The sequence below is a fragment of the Sebastes umbrosus genome, chromosome 18 (assembly GCF_015220745.1).
Source record: "Sebastes umbrosus isolate fSebUmb1 chromosome 18, fSebUmb1.pri, whole genome shotgun sequence".
Classification (NCBI taxonomy): domain Eukaryota; kingdom Metazoa; phylum Chordata; class Actinopteri; order Perciformes; family Sebastidae; genus Sebastes; species Sebastes umbrosus.
In genome coordinates this window covers 17,726,947-17,750,263 of record NC_051286.1, presented here as the reverse complement: position 1 = coordinate 17,750,263, position 23,317 = coordinate 17,726,947, and the positions used below count along the sequence as shown (strand labels likewise).

Sequence of the window (23,317 nt, the reverse complement as noted above, 5' to 3'; positions counted from 1 at the left end):
TACAGTATATCTGATCCAGCAGGAGAGGTGGGCATTATTGTACATTTGATCACGTCTTCCATCTCTCTGATCACTGTTATCTCTCTTGGTGTGTCTTTGCTGTGGACGGTGATTTGGCAGTTTTGATTCTTTATTGCGTTTTTCTTACTTTAGTTATTTTATTTCCAAGTATTTGGTTTATTAGATGTGTGCATGGGTTGTCCACCCACAGTCTAAACCTGGGGTGGTTATCAACTCAGAAATCAGGCATTTCTTCTATGAGACTATAGATGGCTGCCAAAGTAGGAAAAAGGGACTTATGTGTGTGTTAGCAAAGTTTGAATAATTCTGCAATTAACCTGTGATTACACACAATAGCAGTGGAGGAAGAAGTACTCAGATTCTTTCCTTAAGTAACAGTAACAATACTGTACTGTAAGAATACTCTGTTACAAATAAAAGTCATGTGTTCAGAATTCTACTACAATAAAAGTACTACAGTATAACCAGCAAAATGTACTTTAAAGGGACTGTTTGTAAGAATCAGAAATTGGTTGTAACAACGACACCTGTGGCCGTTAAGTCAACGAAATTCAGTGTCGGGCTCTCACTTGCTCGCTCTAAATAGACATGAACGAGCATCGCTCGAAACAGTGAGGCGACACACGTCAGCTAAAACCACAATATCACTCTATATTTCACCTGCTTGGCAGTAATGTTAGCTGACCAGACGAAGGTCTCTCCATGAATCAATGCTGATCATAGTGTTGGCTTTTCCTGCCTCAGCCTCCCGACCGCGGCCGGAGGGAGACACCGGCACCCGGTCGGAGACGATGACTTTTCTCGCTGTGGGGCCCCGTCACTTCAGAAGACACGGGAAACCTCTGTTGGTCTGGAGGAGCTGCAGCAGTTATTTCTGCAAAAACATCCACTGTACATTCACTAGATATTCTCAGAGCTAAACTAACTCTTCTGCAGTGAGGAGTGAGCATGCATGCATGTGTAGAGGTGGAACGAGCTGAGCGAGCTGAGTGAGTAACGCGCGCGGTGTGTGAGTGAAGGCAAGCAGGCAGAGGAGCAGAGGAGCAGAGACTACGGCCCTGTAGACCAAAGCTACGGTCTCCCCCACGTTCTCCGACTGCGGCCAACCCTGTTTTGCAAGACGGGCTTCACTAGATATAACTTTGCGGTTTTGGTGCTTCCGTGTAGTTTGTGTTGGGTGAGTCTGAGTCTGAACAGCGTAGCCACACGCGAGCACGCTTGGGACACGAGCCCGGATTGATTTATACGTGTAAGAAGTTACAAACAGTCCCTTTAGTAGCAAAAGTAAAATTCCTCAATATGCAAACTGGTCCCTTTCAGATTGTGGTGTTTAATTATGAAAACTTCAAGGTTCTGCTTCAGGGGCTCTCCCAGGGATGTGGGCCTTTAATATTTAATAATGAATCATATTTAATAAGTTGATTAAAGTAACTAGTAACAACGGCTGTAAAATAAATGTAGTTGAGTAAAAAGTACAATATTTCCCTCTGAAAATGTAGTGGAGTAGAAGTATAAAGTAGCATAAAATGGAAATACTCAAGTAGCCTAGAGTGCAAGTACCTCAAAATTGTATTTAAGGACAGTACTTGAGTGAATATAGGCGTATACTTCATTACTTTCCGACACTGTACAATAGGCTACATCGAATGTGTAAAGATAAGTACCTGTCCACACCTTCATTCAACAAGTTCTCTCCCTGGTTGCAGAGGGCTGAGATGTATGTGGTGGTGGTGAGAGATTCTCAGCAGTCAGTGACCTTTGTCTTGCCTTTGGATCTTTTGCGCTGTGGGACTATAGAGGCACTGGCTCATTTGAACATCCATGTAGGGGCTTATTAACGTACTCACATGTCACACACAAGAGTGATTTCCATCTGTACTGGGTTCAGGCCATGTTATTCCCACAGGAAGAATTATGCCTATTTGTGTTGTTTTTTAACTTCAAATAAAATGTTATATACTCTTCCTTTTGTTTTCTTTGTGGTATATATTGTGAAATAATATATTTAATGTTTTTTTTTTGTTGTTTTTTACATTTATCCTTTGATACTGCAATATATTGTTATTAATTGTTTTTTATTTGTTTGTTTGTTTTATTGACACAACAAACATTAATTACTTCTTTGTTTTCTTCCATTAACATGCATGTTCTTTTTAATTATCTATATATTGTAATTTGCTCAATGAATTTTATATATGTACATATATGTTTTTGTTTTTATTTTGTTCTTTTTTTTATTTGTATTTATTATTGAATTGACGCTTTGGCAATATTGTTCACCTGACAGTCATGCCAATAAATATACATTAAACATAAACAATATACATTGCCCTATATATAGGCGTCTCTCTCCTAGTTCAAGTCTGATGCAATGTCTTGGTATGTTGCTTGGTTTGCTGCTGCTATAGGCCCAGAAATTGCTGTGAGAAGTTGCATCAGCCACATCATCCTGAAACCATATGGAAATATATTTCAGAGAGTGACAATAGAGGCGACCAATCACAAATCGAGTTCGTTTGAGGGACATTTCATCAGCCAATCAGATTGAAAGATTCAAGTTAAATTTAGGCCAATAGCGTAACCGGTTTGGTTTGAAGTCCCGCCTCATTCAACGCACCGAAATCTGATTGGATGAAACGAAATAGAGGACGAGCCTGATTGGTCGAACACACTGACATGGACACGCCCACTCGCACTGGACTGGTATATAAACACGTAAAGAACCGCTGCGCCATGTTATCGAGGAGGAAACGCTTCAAACCAACCGCCGCTTCTTGTCCCGTCGGGGAAGATTAACATCCAAGAAACGCCATTATTACCACCAAAACCTTCATCTTTTTCATTCGTCAGCGTTAAATTCGCGATGTCACACGTTTTGTGATTGTTTTTGCTTGGTTTTAAAGGCATTAGGCGGTGGTAGCCATGGATTTTTAAGGTCATAATGCGGCGACTGTAACGCAACGGCAATGCATAGTGCTAGGCAACACCATCACCTGCGAACCTCCATCTTCGCACCTCGCTCTAATACCGTCCGCGGTATACCTGCGAGCCAGCCGGTACCGCTGCTGCTGGACCGGAGGAAGATAACACTAGGTAGCTAGTTATCTATCTAATAACATCAATTTGTTATCCATCTATTCATCTGAACGTCGTCAACACACAACATGAAGCCTCAAGACATCACCGCCGTGAAGAGCAGCAGCAGCCCCAGCCTGTGGATCTTCGGGTACGGGTCGCTGGTGTGGAAGCCTGACTTCAGGTACAAGAGGAGCCAGGTGGGCTACGTTCAAGGCTACAAGAGACGCTTCTGGCACGGAGACAACTTCCACCGCGGGAACAATGAGTTGGTAAGATAATAAATGTGTTTTTGCTTAACTTTGTGGCACATAATGTTCTTACTTTGGCACGGTGTGAGCTCAGACTGCTTTCAGGCGTTGTCCAATGACGTGACCTCATTTCTTTTCCCCTCTCTCTCTCTGCAGCCCGGAAGAGTGGTGACGCTGATTGAAGATGATGACGTAAGTGGAACGCTCTACTTCCTGTTGGTTTTGCTACCCACCTTATTCCTAGTCCCCATGATGCCTAGGGTGAATTGTTCCTAACTTCCAGTGCGTGGTGTCACTGAATAATTTTCCATTGTAACGCTATCCTAGAGCGATTGTATTAATAAATCTAGTAAAACACCACCTATTACAGCTCAGACAGGATAATGTGATCACATAGCTCTGCCTTCTACTATGGGCGGATGGAGGATCACCTGAAGAAGTGGCCTTAGATAACATACACTAGAATATTTTGCTACGTTATTGACTCCGTTGCTACAGACGGTGAAGTGATGAACAATCTGAAAAGCTCTGAGGCAGATCAGTACTTCAATAGTAACGAGGTTTAGTTTTTTCCTACGCACAGATAACCGTACTGAAGCTATCTGTAGTCTAATGCTGGCCGTCACTCTGAGCCATAAATACCGTTAAGCTTAATGATCTTAACTTAACCGGAAGTTACGGATATAATCATTTCTACAGTAACACCCCTGAGAATAAGGTGGATGTGTTGTAGAAACTGCTTTACAGGCTTCAGAAAATTCAGTGTATAATGCATAATAATAACTCATGTTTTCCCTCTTTCCTCACAGGAGAGCACTTGGGGTGTGGCGTTCGAGGTGACGGGCTCTCAAGTCGAGGAGTCCCTGAAGTACCTGAATGTGCGCGAGACGGCCTGCGGGGGCTACGTCACCAAGATGGTGGATTTCTTCCCCGAGGGGGAGGAGGAGAAGAAGCAGCCTCCGGTTCAGGCGCTGGTGTACATCGCCACCTCGGACAACGCCCTGTACCTGGGGCCGGCCAGCCCGGAGATGATCGGCGTCCAGATCGCCGTGTGCAGAGGGAAGACGGGCCACAACCTGGAGTATCTGCTCCGGCTGGCCAAGTTCATGAGGAGCAGCTGCCCGCACGTGGAGGACCATCACCTGTTCTCCATCGAGGCGGCGGCGCTGACCGCGGTGTCCTATCTGTTAGCAGCCCAGTAGCTCGTACCCCTTTGTCTCACTAGCTCATATAGTGGATGAATACATTTACACTACACACTAACATTGAGGCTTGTCACCTGTCATACCACTTCATCTATGTTTCATGTTGTGAAATGGACCATCCAGTGTACTTGAATCCATTGAATAATACTGACGTGTTAACAAAAGGGAAGCATGTCATCAAGTGTTTTTTTTCCGAAGCATTATGCAGTGTTGATGAAGCATGTTGTAATGTTAACACCTGGTACATGTTTGTACATCTGTTACGAAATTTATGATGACTGGATTGTTAACTGTAAACATCTGTACACTGCTGTCTTTTAAAAGGCACATTAACGTTTTTTTTATTATTTGCACAGCTCTGATTCCGTCCGCTCCACACAGACGGTACAGCAATTAATTGTGGTGATGGTTGAAACGGTTTGCAATTCACCAAGTGGCTGCTGTGTTTTTTTTTCTTTTCTTTTTTTAAAGGTGCAGACTGTTTTTTAAGAAGTTGCTTGTGGCAACTTTTTCATCCAGTTACAAACACCAATAAAAAGTGAAAAGAACTATTTTTGTTTTTGTGTTTTGTTCCCTAATGAATTTTCTTCTGAACATGGAATTTATACAAATTTATTGCCAACCAACCTCATTTGATTTGTACAAAACATCCTATAAGATGTGGGTCATAGCTTTGATCACTCCAATAAAGCTTCATTTAGATAGACTTTGTTAATCGTCTGCAGAGAAAATTGTGATTGTTACGGTAGCAATTAACATAGCTCATAAAAAATGTGCTTTGCTCACACAAAAAACATGCAGTACGTACGAAAAACACTATTTACAAATCTCTAATATAAATGTACATACCAACTACTTTTAACTAGGTAAAAGAAATTAATACAATAAAACATAATTAAAGATATAGCTGCTGTGCAAATTGAAAGTACAATATGCGTTGTGCATTTATGTGACCTCCTTTCTATAGTTTTTGTGGTGAATAAAATGATACATCTGGAGAACAGGGCAGTGTGATGCGTCTACATCCATCTATGAAAGGCCACAAAGGCTGAATTAGACCTAGACCACTGATCAAAACCCCCCTAAGGGGTCCTTTGATAAATCTGAGAGGCACAAGATGATTACGGTTTTAACAAAATATGGCAACGCACTTCAATAATTGGTGCTTTTTTTCTTAAGAATTACTGAAAATCACCTCCTTTAGGCCTTTAAAAAGCCTCAGAATCAAACAGTCAAAGGTTGGGAACCAGACAGACACAAAATATTGCTCATAATACATAAATGGATATGTCAACCGCATATGTACATGCCAGATTGGACAACCACACCAGGCCTGAGGCTCGTTTCCAAGATGCAGGTTTGACTTGTTTGCAGAATGTACTCAGCATCATCATCATCCAGATGACTCTGGATACATGCCCCATATACAAACATACATCAGACACTCCCAAAACGCTGGCCGGAGCAGCTTGTACCTTGGACGCGAGTCAAGTCCAGAGTCCATCTAGTTGCAGAGGCTTATATAACCGCCGGCCGGGAACGAGCTCAGACCTGGAAGTCCTGTGTTTACAGTGTGCTCGGTGGTCATGTCAGAGTGCACCAGGAAGAACATGCTGCTGAGGCGCTCATCGAGATGAAAATCTCACCGGCCTCTCACCAAAACCATGAGAAAGTATACTGACATGATCAGGTGCACTTCACATTATTTTATTAATTTATTTTTATTCTGTATTTAGTTTATTATTGTCTATTTTTGGTTTATTCTTGTACGTATTTAAGTTTTTCATTTCCTTTTCTATACAGCTATATTTTCTGTATCTGTTTACTGTATTTTACATGGCTATACATTTATAGGTAGTTATAATTGTTGTTTTGTGTTTCATGTTCAATCTCTATTGTTTTAATAATTTTCTGAAAACTCAAGTAAAATACAAATCATAAAAAAATATAATACTTTACCTTGATTGTGTTATGGGTTGTTTTTTTTTTTACGTCAAAACTGCATTATTTACATTATTTGTTAAAGGGTCGGTTCACCCAAATTACAAAAAAAAAAACCCATCTTACTCACAAACTCACAGTGCTATTGAATATCTGCCTTTGACATTTCCACCTCATCCACCAATACAACGGAGGTGAATGGAATTTGTTTTTTTGCTGCTCAAAGCACTTAAAAACTACATTAGGAAATAGCAACATTTCTTTCCAAAAACAATGTCCCAATTCCTGTGAACAGTTTTCATAGGAACTATTTCTTCAATAGAAAGTAGTTCCAATGAAAACCGTCCTTGGTGAGGTCTGTAGATTATCCTGGGTAACTAATTGGACACTTGGTTTCTGGAATAGTTGGTGACCTGTGTGGGTACATAGGGGCGGTCTTCCAAATGAGATTGAACATTGTCTAGTATAGAGAACTGTGTGCAGGATTTTTTGAATTGAAAACTGAACACAAAGCGGGGAAATGTGGTTATAGTTTGCAGACTTGGTGAGAGATCTGGAATGACCTTCATGTGTCAGTGACTTTTATATCTCAGAAATGTTTACACACTACAATTGGAACCTCTGACTGCAGGCGTATCTGGTGCCAAAGACCACAAAGGTAAGGTTTCCAAAAGCCACAGTTGATTCAATACCTCCGTGATAGTCTACACATATTTTTTTTGAGCTACGTGAAGTTGATATTCGTAGCAGGGCTGCAAAAGCACGACAATTTGTATCTAAAAAACCCTGCAAAGCTGCATAAACCTGGAGTATAAAACACAAAACATGGACCCAGGAACAATAAAAGAAAGTGTGCTGCATGCAGAAGGGTTTATCTTCAAGAAAAAGCCGAAGGATGCCCTTCAGCTGGCAAGGTGGATTCAGGATTTTCAGATGTTTTAACATAGACAGAGTTGGAAAAACAAAATGATTGAAAAGAAGCAGAAATGCTGATTTAGCACTCTTTTATTCTCAGTTGGCTCCTCCTGTTAGTAAAACGGCAGATGCATTTTCTTCATATGTACACATGACCTATAAAAATAGACAGGCAAATGAGGGAAAAGCCAGAGGAAATGTCGCTCTCATCATTATGTACAATCAATATAGAACATCATATTTTAATCACACTATTAACACAAAACAAACAAACCGATAACATGTAGTGCTCAACTCAGGACACTGATGCAAACTTCTTCTTGTTTTTTTTCTTCCTAAAACATCAATGACATCAAAGAGAACCACAGACTCCTCATCACAAAAAACTAATTTCGGAAAAATAAAAAAATGGCTTCAGTACAATGTACACTGTTTTACAGGTGAATAACCCCATTTCGCAATTAGCATGAAAATTGCCATTTTTTTTTTTTTAAACATAACTCAAATAACTTAAATATAGACAACCAAATAATCTGAGTGATTCATAAATTTACCGTTAGCAGCATTGCCGGATCAACCAGTACCCCCTCATTTTGGAATATCATTTTTCACGTCATCCATTCATTCATTTTCCCATCAGACAAAAAATATATCATCGGGTTTCATTTGCGTCTGTACGGGAATACACTTTTACGGATTTTCAAAATGTTAAGACCTGCCATGTCGGTGTGGGTACTCACGTCGTTTTATTACAAAAATAGGAGCTTTAGTAGAAAAGCTTATGGTTTGGTAAGGTGTGGGTTTGTAAGGGTTCACATTAAGCTCTGTGAAATGCACAACCATCCACCAGTTTGCACTGAGCGTATCTACAGAACAATTAAATAACCTAATGTACATGTATGAGAATCAATAACGCCAACAAAAAAAAAAACATGGAAGACGTGGCTCAGTGCATTTTGACGGAAACTCCTTTGCCTCCCCTAAACTGGGCGAACATCTCAAAGCCCTTTAAGCTACATGTGTTGGTTCACGTCACAGCTAGGTAGCCGATCAAAAGAGTTTCCTGTCACGAATAGAAAAGTACAGTCTGTCTTCTCAGAAAGCACTTGGAAATACTCTTGTTGCGACGCAAACAAAAATATTCAAGGCAGATTTTTGTCCACTGACCCGGACACGTTAAAATGAAACTGAAGAAATGTTGGAGGCTGGTAGGGACTGTACCTTCAAATGACCGTGTGTGTGTGTGTGTGTGTGTGTAGGTGTCAAGAGGGTCATTTTAGTTGCCACAACATGGTCCTCCAGGTAGTGAGCCTCTGTTACTTTGTATATATATACTGTATTCCCTATTAGTTTAGGCGTAGGGCGTCACAGTGAGAGTAGGTCAGTTATCTGTGTGTGTGTGTTCTATATTGAGACAGTTTGTGCGTGTGTGTGTGAGGGCACATTCATGTGTGTACAGCGTGTGTGTGTGCATTATTTATCGCGCCCCAGGACCGCCGGGGCCCTTGCCTTTCCTGGCAGTGCCGTGGCTGCTGCTGCTGCTGTGGTGGTGGTGGTGGTGGTGGTGGCTTTGGGCCAGCTGTTTTTGGGGGCTCGGGGTGGAGGCGCCTCCTCTGGCCTGGGGAGAGGAGCTCCTGCTGGGGTTGAAGGCGGGGCTGGTACCGGACCGGCCCAGGGAAGGCTGCAGGGGGCTGGATGCAGCGAGGCTGGATGCAGCGAGGCCTGCTGGAAGGTGGGACGGACATGGAGCATGGTTACTCTCTGTGTGTGTGTGTGTCGTCAAGAGAAAACGTGGCAAATTCTTTGCATCGAAGCTTCCTTTATTTAGTTAATTAATCAATTAGTTACTAATTTGTAATGGTGGATAAAGCTCCTGTATTTCAATATCAATTTTGAATTGGAACACATCATAACAGTTCAATCAGTTAAAGTCATAGAACCTTTATAGGAGTAGATCATAAGATGTGGACCGTTTATTAAAGCAATTTGAAACTATTTTTTCTATTTATTTGTATTTGCATTTCAGAAAATGTTTTATTTGAAACCCAGAATGTAATATTGCACTTAAAAGCATTAAATGGGTTTAGTTTTGACGGATACTATTATTGTATAATATTATAATAATGATTTATAATATTTTTTAAGTAATAAAAATGTTGATTGTTCTAAAGAAACCAATTAGTTGTTCATTTTAAAAGACGCGTCGTATTTTCTCTTTTGTATATTCACTATTGCTCTTTAATAATAAAGCATAAATGTTTCTTCTCAGATTACTCGATGGAATAATCGGTAGGATACTCGATTACTAAAATAATCGTAAGTTGCAGCCCTACTGTGCAGGGCACACATGGCCCGCCAGTGTCAGTGCATTTGTGTGAAAGCGTATACGATATCCACTAACCTTTAGAAACACTGTAACCGTACGCAGCATAAGCTGCTGCAGATGCAGCTGCCGCCCCAGCCATCGCTCCTGCCATGGCCGCTGCGCTGCCTGCCGTTGACTTGCGTCCACGTCCTTTCCCTCCACACTTAGTCCCGCTTCCTGATCCTTTGGGCCGCCCCCGACTCCGCCCAGACCTGCATCCTCTGCCAGGACTGATCGTTTCCGAGGCTGAAACACCTGAAGGAGGAAGGCAAACGCATAAAAGTAAAAACAAAAATCAGGCTCTTGTACCAAAGCAAAGTGGTACAAGTTCATTGAATACATAATGACTTAAAGGTCCCATATTATAATAAAGTGATATTTTCATGTTTTTTTATTACAAAGCAGGCTTAAGTCCTATATAAATACTGTGAAAGTATCGAAACACTCAATCCACAGGGAAATACAAACAGCCCGTATTCAGAAACTCTGCATTTGAAACAAGCTATCAGGATTTCTGTCCATTCGTGATGTCACGAATATACAATATTTAGACCCTTGACACAATTTTAAATGTAAACATTCTAAATGTGTCCCAGTTTATTCCGGGTTGCAGTGTATGTGAATGTCATCAGCTGACAGGAAGTACACATGGATTCAAGCTGTTGCCTAGCAGCGCAATTCTGTTGCAATTCCGTTGCAATTCCGTCAAAATGCGCTAAAACGGAGCGTTTTAGGAAGAGGGTAAATACAGGCATATTCAGGCTGACAGTATGAGGAAAATAAAGTTTTTTTTTAACATTACAGCATGTAAACATGTTCTAGTAGAAACACAAAATACAATATGAACCTGAAAATGAGCATGATGTGGGACCTTTAAACAAATTGCAGATAGGCAGGAATACACAGCAGCACTGCAAGAGAGATGTTCTGTCTAGCTTGGCATTAACCGAGTCCTTCAAATATACAGACATGATAGTTTTACTGTAATGTAGAGTAATAACTACACATTAATCATTACTCATCATTACCCTAAGTACAGGCTCAAGCACAAACTGGAATATTGCTCTCATTTTCCATAGTGTTTGCAGAATCAGAGCCAGTGTTGTGCCTCACTGGTAATGTGCTTAATCCCTCCGGTACCTTCCCTCCCTCTTTCTGACTCCCCTCCTCTCTCCTCTGGTCTGCGTTTCTCTGCATGTTCCCATCCAAATACTGTATATCTGACCCTTCTCTGAGGGGAGATGAGCCTATCCTATCACTAACACCCAGGCACAGATGAAAACCCTCCATAAATCCCTCACTCTTACCCTCCCCTTCAGGCCTTAATCTCACCCTTCCTCCCTTTTCACTCAATTCACTGATTCTAACCTTCATTCTTTCTTTCAAACCTGTCATTATAACGTCAGTCGAAACTATGAAAGCACCAACTTTCTCCCCGCACGCTGGGCTTCTTTAATCATCTCTCTGGCAGGAGCCTCTTAGCATGGCGGCAAAAAGCCCAAATGGGTTTCAACCGAGCAGCATGTATTTAGGAGGGATTACTTTATTGCAGCGCATCCAAAGTACAAGCGATATAAACTATAGGCTCACTATCTATCTGGATCCCACAGTACGGAACATACTGAAACATTGCGTCCAAGGCAAAAATAAAACCCTCATAAATCTAAATAATCAGCTGCGTAATACATGTGAGGTAACAGACTACTTGTCTCGATGGACGCGAGCCTATTAAAACACAAGTCCTGATAGTGAAGAGAACATAACAAAGTAGGACTTCTGTGCTGTAATGACCTTCATGTGAGATTTGCTTTTCCAACAGCGTTCAAACACGATAATACTGTCTCAGAGATAACACACAGGTTAGGTTTTATTTGGCACATTTGGAGCTTTTAGAATGACAGATTGTGAGTATAAATAGAGTGTCCAGATAGGAGGCAGAACAGTTTATCCACTAATTACATTTATCATAGCCTACATTTTTGGGGTTACATTAAGCAGAATTTCAATGTTCAATGTTGTTCAAACTCATTTGAACTACTTAATATACGATTTTATAAACTGATCATATGTTTTGTATATCAAATTTAAAGCCGCAAATTAAACGGTAATTATAGATGTCAGTTAAAATATGGAGTAGAAGTATAAAGTTGCATAAAATGGAAATAATCAAGTTCAAGTACCTCGTGTGCTTAAATACTATACTTGAGTAACTATACTTAGTTACTTTCCACAACTGTTTTAAGGCAGCTACACAACAGGGATGTGACGAATAAACAACACGAAAACGCGAAATGCTTGCCTAGCGAATATTATATGTCTAGGGCTTTTATTGTGAAAGGTAAGAACTGACATCTGGTCTGTGCTGCTTTTGTCTAGGTTAAAAGGAGAAATAAAGTTTGTGATATATTGCTTCATAAGGCAAAATAACAAGAGTTCATTTACAATTTTACAGACTGCAATTTCTGAAGCTGGCTGAGTAAAATCAGGTCTTCAGCTCCAACATATTTCAGGGGGACACTGACGAGCAAATATCCCGTCATCAATCATTCCAGTACGATCCTGAAATAAGACACTAGCAGCTATACAGTATATTGTTCAACTCACTCACACCTCAAGGTCAAAGCTCGGCTAAAATTTTATTTTTTTCCTCTCTCACCGTTCATGTTGTCAGAGACCGATCCGGACACAGACGAGGGGGAGTTGGTGGCGCGGGACTGCGGCGCGGAGGACACCGGATCGTCCACGATGACCAGCATGTCGCTGCTGCTCTCGTCGGCGTCGGCATCCGGGGGCAACGAGCCGGGCTGGAGCTCGCTGCTCAGGGAGATCTGGCCGAGAACAGGAGCACACACAGACACACACACAGGCTGGGGGTCAGCACCACGGGGGAGCAAAGGGAACCGGGCCGGTACGGCAAAGGGAAACCATAGAGGAACGGTGTGTAAGGAAAGACGAGGAGAAGAAAGGGAGAAGCGAAGGACAAGGAGGCAACAGAAAGAAGAGAAGGAAGGATGGAATAGATAGGATATAGAAAGTAAGAAAGAAGAGAGGAAGGAGGGAAAGCAAAGAGTGAGAGGTGGATAGAATGAAAGAAGAAAGTAACAGAGGAATCAATAACCAAAAAAAGGAGTACAGGAGACAGTTTGTGGATTCACTCCAAAGTATCCTAATGGAGCAGCCATTACCATTCTCTGCAACATAAATCACAGTGATATACAGTGTTTCCCTCCTCCACTTGCCTCACAGACACTCTCTCCCTTCTATATTTCCCCCCTGGATTCCCTCACCTCACTAAAGGGACTGGGCATGGCCGAGTCCATCTCGACGCTGATGAAGGAGTCGTCTCCGTCTGCAGAGAGGTTGGAGTTGTCTGCCGAGGGCGCGTGAGAGATGACCAGGTTCACCTCCTTCTTCTTCTTGTTCTCCGACTCCTCGTTGTTCTTCTTCTGGTTAGAAACAGATGAGGGGGAAAGGTCAGCTTGCATACATTTTCACACACCCGCTCTGTTTCTTGTCGCAGCTTAAAATCTCATACCCTTTAGTCACCTCTGGAGAGGTCTAAGGACATCTGTCCCAACACTCAAGTCCAGAGAAAGATAACTCGACAAGTACGGGCCAGATTGCCATGAAATGTGGATCTGTGGATACGGTCCCCAGAGGATGATAGCTAATGATGCTTGTGACCTCCTGTCTGACCTCACATCTAGCTCTTCTGAAGTCCATGACAAAGTATTTCAAACAAATGGCTGGATTTCCTTGAAATTTGCCCTTAATAGTTGTGGTCTTCCAGAGAACAAATCCCAATGTATTCACCATCAGGAAAAACTATACGCTTATATATAAGACATATTAACCCCCTGAGACCCGTGACCCGACTGACTTTACTGTCTTTCAGACGCTGTAGCAGGTTCAGTTTTAGAGCTAGAGTGAAGGTACAGATATCATATGAAAACCTAAGGAATCTATTGGTAACAACCATGTCATATCAGCTTGTCGGGAAAGGAGGCTAAATAATGCTCCAAAATGTGGCTACATTTTGACGAGACCTAGGGTATTCAGAGGATGGATGGCTTTCCTAGGTAGATTGAAGATGAGGGCGTTTCTGAGCAGTTTCCAGAACTGAAGTGCTCGCCATTCAATCGCAGAAAAATGCAATTCTTGCAGAAATGTCCAAATGTCAAAGGTTTTTGATACCAAATCATAGCATGGCTTTTTCTATGGTATTCTTCAAGGTCTTGGTGTCTTGATGTGGTATTTTGGAGGGATTACTGATTATTTTGATCAATTCTCGATGGGGGAAAAATTGTTAATTTTAGCACCAAATCTGTGTAACAAGTGGTATCAAACTAAAAATATATATATAATATATACTTATTTCCTCACAGACACAGTGCTGAGCTGCATCTCAAATCAATCTTCAGGTTCCCAGCTTTCAGATGATGTACACCACTTCTATGTGACATCTACTGTTGACCTGCTATTTACCCCTAAAGACCCCCTGTACCCCCCTAAAAAAGACAAAAATGGGTCTATTGTGGGTCTTAGAGGGTTAAAATCTCATAGCCAGAATGCAATTAAGGTTGTTGAGCACAGTCATGCTCACATGAGGGTGAACCTTTTTTCAATTACCCCCCCCCCCTGGTCTTAATGCAGCCTCTATTTTCCTCCATTACCTCATTCCTATCCTATTTTACGCCCCTACATTTGTTCTATCCTTTCTTTTTTCCTCTATGTATTCTTTGCTCTACCTACAACTGCTGATGTTTGAGGGTTTCCCGCTGATCATGCTGTACTGTACCTTCTCGGCATACTTGTCCCTCTTCCTCTTGCGCTCTTTCACCTTGCTGCACTCCTCCAGCTGCCTCTTCTCGTCCTGTCTCTGACGCACTGCAGGTGAAGACACAATGTATTTTTAGTTTTTTTAATATATTTTTTCTTCCTTCCTTATATAGTTGTGGTGAGAGTTAGCTTTTGTGCAAAGAACACTGAATTAAACCAAGACAAAGGTGCCTCAAAGAACGCTCACATTTCTTCTCCAGCTCATCGTCGTCCAACAGCAGGCTGACCACCTCTTTGGGTTTGAGTGTGTCTGGTTTGAAGTTGCCTCCAGAGATCACCACCCTTTGGATCTTAATACACAAGAACAATAAAGCATTAATCAAACTCTCAAATTGAAACTTTTTGTCATGTTCTGTGCGTCGTATGGAAGAGTGCTTGTGTTTCGGACCTCGCTTTTCTCCTTGGCCCGCTGCAGGATCCTCTCCTCGATGGACCCCTGACAGATGAGGCGATAGACGGTGACCTGCTTGGTCTGACCCAGCCTGTGGGCTCTGTCCATGGCCTGCTGGTCCACCGTGGGGTTCCAGTCGCTGTCGTAGAAGATGACCTGGAGGAAAAAAACATCTTTTAACTTCACTTTTCTGCCGTATTGTTATTGTTTACCACATTGGTCAATCTGCGTGACGACAGCACCGGACGCGATGCGGACACTCCCCTTCTCTGCAATTCCTGAGTCTAATTACAGGGGTGTGTTATCCCGAGTGAACTGCCCTTTAACATGACAGATGTCCCGTGTTAACAGTCACTTCAAACTCATTGTCATGAAAGCTAATCCCACTTGAACGGGGCTATGGGGACACAAAGGGAGATTATGCTGAGATAAACACACAGAGAGAGATCATTGTTTATCTCACAAGGAATAGTAGGCCTGTCCGGTGCTCACAGAGCAGGGCAATCTTGTAACAGGAGAGACTTCAGAGAGCAGTTCCAAAGCACACTAGAGCACACGGATTTAAGGCAGTAAACTTTATTAAAGATTAACATTTCGACGCCAACTGCGTCGACTCTGCTGAAGACGCAGTTTGTCTTTAATAAAGTTTACTGCCTTCAATCCGTGTGCTCTAGTGTGCTTTGGAACTGCTCTCTGAAGTCTCTCCTGTTACAAGATCATTGTTTTTATATGAATGATCACCCCCCTGCAATGCACACACACACATTATATATTGTCATTATATTAACATCTAACTATAAAGCGAGGAATCTGTCTGTCTGTCTGTCTGTCTGTCTGTCTGTATGTCCCTCGCATATCTCAAGAACCGCTCATCCGATCTACTTCACACTTGGCGGGTGTATTGCTCAGGACCCAAGGGAGTGCGGTGTCGAATGTGGTGCAATTTGACCAGATGGTGGCGCTATAACAATGAATTTTTTCGTTTTGGCTTGTAACTTATGAACCGTAACTCTCAAAACTAACACAATTTCCTGGATTCTGTGGGTCCAGACGAATCTATCTATATAAGCCACGCCCATTTGCATCTAGATTGATTTTCCATCATTTTGAATTGTGTCCAAATCTGATATTTTGCTACTCCTCATACAAATGTTGGGCGTTTTGTCACCAAATTTGGTACAGAACATCTCTGAACCAAGCCGGAAAAAGTTTTGGATTGTTGATGTTCCATACAGCTTTGCTATAGCTGGCCATCAAATTTGGCAGGGTTTATATTACAAAAAATGTCATAGCTCCTGAACGCTTTGTGCTATTGGGACCACATTTGGTGGATGTGTGTAGATATCATGTCTGAATGACCATGGCAAATTTGGAGCCATTTGGCCAATAGCTGGCGCTGCAGCAGCATCACCTAACTATAAAGGACGTATTCTCTGTCTGTGTATGTATATATGACTGTCTTTCGCATATCTCGAGAACTGTTCATCCAGTCAACTTCACACTTGGTGGGTACAAGCAGCCATACCGCAGATCTCGACAACACTGCCCGTTCCAGACGGGCACGCGCTCAGAATGGGCACTGCACTAGTATTATTAATGCTGAGGAACCGAGACTTACAGTGTCAGCAGCAGTCAGGTTAATGCCGAGCCCTCCGGCCCTCGTACTCAGCAGAAAGACAAAGATGTCCGTCCTACAGAGGGTAGAGGGGGAGAAGTGGAGGAGGGGGGACAGAGAGGGAGACACACACAAAAAAATGTAAAGATATCATTTACAACTGTACAAGTACAAATATCCATATACAGCATAATGGATAAGTTAAGAACCATTCTCAACACCACAGACCAACGGTAGAGTGCCGCAGAATAAACCACAAACTCTCTCACCTACAACCCCCCCCCACCACAAAAGAACCAATAACACCGGCGCCTCCGAGCTGCACACTAATGTAAACCAGAGCATCACTAGGAAATATATGCACACACATATTTGGACGTACACATGTAAGATTAAACCATTTGCTGATTGCTGCAATATACGAAAACGGCGGATATACAGTTAGTTAGTGGTAAAAAGTGGGTGTTTGGTTTCATGCAGACACAAATATCTTTACCCACCGGCTCTGGAAGTCAGCCACCATGTCTCTGCGCTCAGAAATCTTGGAGGATCCATCGAGGCGCATGTAGGTGTGCTTACGATAAACCATGTACTCCTGGATGGAGAGAGATGGGAAAAAATTGTTAAGAAAACCAATGAGACAATATGTGGTGTTGTACTTAGCCCAACGTTTATTCTTTTGTTTGCCAGAGGTCAGTATAGTACAGTCCAAGTTCAATGGATTGTCTCCAAATATTCAAATATTAGAAAAATATTTGCTATAACTTGTCATAAACAATCACTTTCATCCTGTCCTGCATAGACTTCATGAATAAGGTTTTTGAAGACATGGATTTGAACTAAACCTTCCTGGATCACTTTCCCTGCTGACTTTGGAACCAACAAACTTCCAGAAGTTGGAATCTGAAACTGTTATTCTGAATTTAATAAGTTCTCAAACATGCACTGCTACTTGAGTGTTTCTCTTGAGGAGCAGATAAAGCCCCGCAGGTCTACTTGTCAACTTCCAACGGTCAAGAAATACTAATCTTTAATGTAAGAATTTCTGTTTCTGACAGAAAGTCCAAAATGTCAAAATCCCACATTTCTTATGTGCATTTTCTAGAGTTGAAACCTCAATCCAAGCCCAGAGAGACACTGAGAAATGCAGAATTTGATACTTTATCCTCCCAAATGTCCGCTAAGCTGTTCTGTGTGAGAGTGTGTTTGTGTGTGGGTCCTGACGGGAGGGGTACTTAAGTGCAACAGCAGTGATGAGGTGACACGTTGATCTCTCTTTAAAGCACTGCCCTGAACCCCCGACCTCCTCACTCAAACACGTCGGTGCCCCCGAACCGATGAACCAGCCACAATCGCTGGCGCACATCACAAGTCACCTCTCGCAATCATTAACGATGATATCAATGATTTGACACTATGTTTTCTGTGACCCCCACAAACCCCTGTCATGACACTCGGGGCCTCGGTCCCGGCAGGGACTGCCCTCCTGGCTCCGCTCCCAACAGCCCCATCTGCTCCGAGTGAACACCACATTAGGGACCATTAGCCCCTCTGCTCGCCAAGATGCCGCTAACCTTGTTGAATTGGGTTTTGATAGCTTGCCAGCAGGATGTTGCAGATATTGTTGCTCTTACAGAAAGCCTTACTCAGCCTCCCTAATCTTAAAAATTCATCTGTGGCTAAATCAGCGGAAAAAAAAGGTTTCAGAAACAGATCAGAGGTCTCTCAGTCTTGAGCAGAGTCGGTAACAATCTCTGCAACCTTCAGCTGCCATGATTTAAAGCTTGTCGAGTCCTGAAATCTTTACCTCAACAGCTGGCGGTTTTCTCTCGTATTTCATTTGGTTTGGTTTTAATCATAAGTGACGCTGCTTTATTTCTGAAGTGTTTCACTGATTCTGTAATGTGTTCCAATGCAAATGTTATAAATCAAGGTGTAGGTTCAGGACGACCTTTAACTGGACAAAATGTTAATCTTGTTCTGTCAGCACCTTATTATAAGAGCATATTTAGTCAAACAAAATATTTCTGGTTGTGAAATATGATAACCACAAACTTGAAATGATGTATGGGAGGAGAGAGAGAGGCAAGGGAGAACAGCTATTTGTTAAAAAGCATGGTGACATTTCCTCTTTCCTGTCTAATATTTCTGTCTCTGCTCAAATTGCATTTTTACTTTAAATCTTCCGAGTTGGCACTTGGACGTGCATGAAAACCAAAACCAAAAAAAGCAAGGAGTTGCAGCCAGGTTGTTCTCAACTTCCCCGGTTGGGAACACAGTGTGCACAGTCACAGTCTGTTCCCAACCCGACAACTGCTAAAAATACTACAGAAAAAGAAAAGAACATGTAGTGGCACTATAAATAATTTTTTTTTTGCCAGCGAACAGCGTAGATTGCCAACATTATAACAAAAGCCATTATCAGGGCTGAGTTGCATCTCACACCAGTGTGTCATAATTGCTTTCAGTGCCATAATACATACAGTAGCAAACTATTTCTACCAGCCTGATACTGGAAAAGCGACAGCAGAACAACTTTGAGTGCTACAATTAACGTAAATGACACGTCGAAGTCTGTTTGCAGGTCTTGCATAATATGTGAAAAAAGTTGTATAAAGCCTTTTTTGTAACTCCAGATGGAGCTGCGCTGAGTCTGATATTTTGCCCCATGTGATGTCATTTGAGTCAGCTTTGGTTGGGTCTCACGACTATAAGTTTGGAAATAAAAAAATACGGGGGTGTGGAGTTAGAAACAAGTTAGAAACAAGATCTGGATACAGTGCTGCCAATCAGCCTTACTTCCAATATTTTCCAGTGGCCACTTGCACTTGTATTGCAGCAACAAAAAAAATTCCACTGTGGCCCAAAAAGCATTTTCCCCATAGACCACCATTGTTTTATAGACGTCTGTAAAACTGTTGACAGGAGATCTCAAAACTGCAAACAAGGTCTATTCAATTCTTTCTATTGTGAATATTTGATCCATGGAGGTTATATATTTGTAAAACTTTCCTCAAGCCGAGAAAGGCGATTAAAGAAATATGTGATGTCATCACAATGTAGAGTCTATGGGCCGAGTAGGAGATCGCGGGTGGAGCCAGCGGCAGAAACACTACTGTGCATATTCAGTGGGCCGCATACCACGCAAGTAAACCAGGAAACTAGAAAACTTTTTTGGCGCATGCGCCAGGCGAGCAATCCTCATTGGAATGAATAGGCGGCATCTTGACGTCCGGTATCCAGTTCTTATAATACATCCATGGGCTAGCGGCTTGAGGCCACATTAGCCGCTACAAGCATAACACTTCCAAATCTCAGAGTGAACGACGAAAAGACAAACTCTCTGGTTGTGCTGTATCGATTTCAATCATTTTTGTTTCACACTGTCCATCATGAGTCCTACAGTGTTATAGGAGTGTAACGCTAAATTAGTGGAGTACTCTTTAAAAAGTGTGTTATACAAATAACACATGGACTCACAGTAGCTTCTGGGCCAGTCACATCTAAGAACAGCGTCACGGGTCAGACTATCGCATGAACATGAACCATAATAGAAGTGTGGATCAACATTATCCATCCATCTATCAAAATTAATGTTTACAATAAATAAAAATCCACAACCATAATCCCTATAACATGGCTCTTAATTCACACTTTTTCTTTGTATTTACAATCTTAGTGTAGCAGAAATATACTGTATCATAAAACTATCCCAATTTCATCCATGCTTGGTATTGCGTAATGGTGGCTCACTGTATCCCACATTATAAACAAAAATCTGCTGCTGATTTTCTGGCTGCAATACCATCGAGTCATTGTGGGCATTCCCGCCAGCGCTGTAACCTAAGCCGCAGACTTGCAGTACAGTAAAGTGCCGTCTAAGCAGCCACAGACACACAACCCAAAGCAGGAGGGCAGTGGCTTTGGCGGTCCCGCTCCACTATCGGCCGCTGCCAGAGAAATTCAACAATGTTATTTTTCTTCGGGCCACCCGGACCTCGACGATCCATCACCCAAAGCTACGTGATGTCACCAGAAGAACCAGGCAGCCGACCGGCGACGAAAACAATGACGCTAATGACAGAGATTAGCATCAGCCTCTCCTTCACTCTTTCTCTTAGTCACAGTCTCATGTTCAGGAAATCAACTCCATCTGCAGAATTTTTTATCCCCATAACCGATGACAAAGATAATACGGTCTAGGAAAACTGAAGCCAGATTGGGTGAATTCTTGATTCTCTTTAACGCATTAGTAGAGGAGACGCTGTCACGGCCTCCCATTACTGTATGAGGTCACTTCTTATACTGTAAAAAAGGCACTGTAATGTTGGCTCATTAGTCCTGGAGAACATTGCTTGGTGGGGCTGTCAGTAAGAAGAACATTAACCCTTAATCAGTCTCAGCAGAATACCACCGTCCTACTCACTGTTTAAGTGTGGCTTGCACTTAAACTGATTGGTCTATCTCGCTGTCATTCAACATATAAATAGCCCTGGTGCACATGAACAAACTTAACCATCACACTTGGTTGTAACCCCTCTTTGCATGTTGTTATAGCAATCCAAGTGTTATTCATTGGCTATGATGTTTTAGTGAACTATTCACATTCTAGGTGTTTAGTCTCGACCCCTCTGAAGTCAGAAAGGTTAGTAATATGGTTTGATTCGAGTAAAACCTGGATAAAAGTTACTCATAAATTACTTTTGAGCTCATAATTGCTGTCAGTTTCACCAAAAAAAAACACATATTATGCTGGTTGGTTGTGTTACTGTCCTGTAATGAGCTATCATATTTGACACCTTCACAATTCTAATAAAATGATATGCGAAACCAAATTCTACATGTTTATACTGTATATATAATCCATTAGAAATCTTGACTGCAACTATTCACTTTATATATAAATCTTCATTTTTAAATAGTCTTGGTCATTCTGAGAAAAAAAAGTGCAATACATCCATATTTCAAGCTAATAAGAGACATTAAAGAGGACCTAATATGCATATTTTCAGGTGCATACTTGTATTTTGTGTTTCTACTAGAACGTGTTTACACGCTTTATTGTTAAAAAAAACGCTCTACTTTTCTCATACTGGCTGTGCTGCAGCACCTCTTTTCACCCTCTGTCTGAAACGCTCTGTTTCAGCTCCTGCCCCGCCCTCCCAAAAAGCCCAGTCTGCTCTGATTGGTCAGCTGGCCCACTCTGTTGTGACTGGTCAACCGAAACAAACTCTTCGGACTCCGCTCCAGCTCTGCTCTAACTAGCTTTGTTCGAGAGCGTGCCAAACTAGCTGGTAGGTATTATGCAAACGTGTTACTTGGTGACATCACCACATTATGGAAGAAAAGGCGGGACTTCAAGGGAGGCGTTTCAGGCAGTTCAGGAGCAGTGTTTCTGTGGGGGAGAGTAACTCCCTTTGGAGTGGATTTGGGGCTTTGTAACTTTGCAGACCTTTTACTCTATAAACTCTATAACACACTAAAGGAAAGGGAAAAAGCACAAAGGCATAATAGGTTCCCTTTAAGAAGCACATAATTGGCAGGAGAAAGAAATAACTTTTTGGCCTGGGTCCGAAAGGGTTAACAAAGAACTTAATTAGCCTGCGTTATCTAAGCCATCTTCTCACCATTGCTGTTTTCCTACGGCCTTAAATTAAATACAAGGCATTCCCACTGTTGTCCAGACACGCAGGAAGACAGCCCTTAACCACCTGGGCTGGGTCCATCTGCCGTCAAAAGAGTTGGCCGTGGAAACAGCGCTGCACCGTGTGAATGGGGAAGGAATTCCCAGTGACATCATGCCAGAGGCTTTTGGCTCCATGGCGATGTTTGCAACAAATATGGAGGCAACAATAGAGTATTGCACCGAGGCTGTCGACACATGACCGCCGGCAGAATTGCTTTGCGCCATTGTTTTTCCTACGGAGAGCGGCGGTGACGCAGGTTTATATAAATTAATTGTACTTCAACCTGATTGCCCCCAACTTCAAAAAACAGATTACAGCGAGCCAAGAAGCTTAAACAGAGACAGTGTCTCTCTGTTTGATGTAGTGGTTTTCTTCAGCATGAATTTAACAGTCCTTGTTCATAAATGACCTAAACGATAATAATGACGTATGTGTGTTGACTCTGTGCCCATCCAGGCAGCTTACAGCACTTATGCTGTGTAGATAAAAGTAATAAGAGTCACTTAAAATCGTCCTGGCTTTTCTCATTTCTGGCTTTGTGTTGATCTTTCTTTCCCTTCTTTTATCCCCCTCTGCCTCCTCAACTACCTTTTGTCTTCTGCTGAATTTCACTCTCTTCTAACCCCAAGGCCCTTGCCACTCCCATCTCCCCCCCTCTCCCCTCCACCTCGCTCCTTCCAGTCATCTCTCTCCCATCTGGCTGCCTCCCCTGCAGATGAGACCCCGCTAATTAGCCCTGACCTGTTAATTAGCCGTCTAATGAGTCCGCTAACGAGGGACAGGCAGGCTGATTAGAGGTACTGCAGCTCAATACCTCGCCGGTGGCAGCCGACCGGTTAAACAACTGGCTCGGAACAACACAAGTATATGCAAATGACACATTAAAGGTGTGTTATCTAGGGGTGTGAGAAAATATCGAAAAAATATTGAGTATTGCATAATTATGGTTTGTGATACTGTATCGATTCTCCAAAACACGGTATCGATTTTCAATAAGTAGTCTACATGCAAA

At 42.2% G+C, this 23,317-nt stretch overlaps 2 protein-coding genes across 2 annotated transcripts in view; one reads left to right on the top strand and one right to left on the bottom strand.

Annotated features, from left to right (window-relative positions):
- Positions 1 to 2,746: 2,746 nt before the first annotated feature.
- Positions 2,747 to 5,100, top strand: chac1 (ChaC, cation transport regulator homolog 1 (E. coli)). Its single transcript, XM_037751226.1, has 3 exons — positions 2,747 to 3,368; positions 3,504 to 3,539; positions 4,157 to 5,100. Exons 1-3 carry the CDS (start codon positions 3,186 to 3,188, stop codon positions 4,547 to 4,549), a joined length of 612 nt encoding a protein of 203 aa, XP_037607154.1. The 5' UTR covers positions 2,747 to 3,185; the 3' UTR covers positions 4,550 to 5,100.
- Positions 5,101 to 7,480: 2,380 nt separating this feature from the next.
- ino80 (INO80 complex ATPase subunit) overlaps positions 7,481 to 23,317 on the bottom strand; it is a 42,187-nt gene continuing 26,350 nt past the window's right edge. Inside the window, exons 27-35 of the mRNA XM_037751696.1 lie at positions 17,119 to 17,213; positions 16,622 to 16,694; positions 15,001 to 15,159; positions 14,800 to 14,902; positions 14,572 to 14,660; positions 13,061 to 13,219; positions 12,430 to 12,601; positions 9,810 to 10,028; positions 7,481 to 9,133 (exon numbers count right to left, since the gene is read on the bottom strand). Coding sequence (XP_037607624.1) covers positions 8,886 to 9,133; positions 9,810 to 10,028; positions 12,430 to 12,601; positions 13,061 to 13,219; positions 14,572 to 14,660; positions 14,800 to 14,902; positions 15,001 to 15,159; positions 16,622 to 16,694; positions 17,119 to 17,213 — 1,317 coding nt within the window. The 3' untranslated portion in view covers positions 7,481 to 8,885. The remainder of the gene's footprint in view (positions 9,134 to 9,809; positions 10,029 to 12,429; positions 12,602 to 13,060; positions 13,220 to 14,571; positions 14,661 to 14,799; positions 14,903 to 15,000; positions 15,160 to 16,621; positions 16,695 to 17,118; positions 17,214 to 23,317) is intronic.

Coding starts and splice junctions, on each gene's coding strand:
- chac1 (XM_037751226.1), top strand. CDS start 3,186: ATGAAGCCTCAAGACATCACCGCCGTGAAGAGCAGCAGCAGCCCCAGC. Junction 3,369..3,503: donor ACCGCGGGAACAATGAGTTG/GTAAGATAATAA, acceptor CTCTCTCTGCAG/CCCGGAAGAGTGGTGACGCT. Junction 3,540..4,156: donor CGCTGATTGAAGATGATGAC/GTAAGTGGAACG, acceptor CTTTCCTCACAG/GAGAGCACTTGGGGTGTGGC.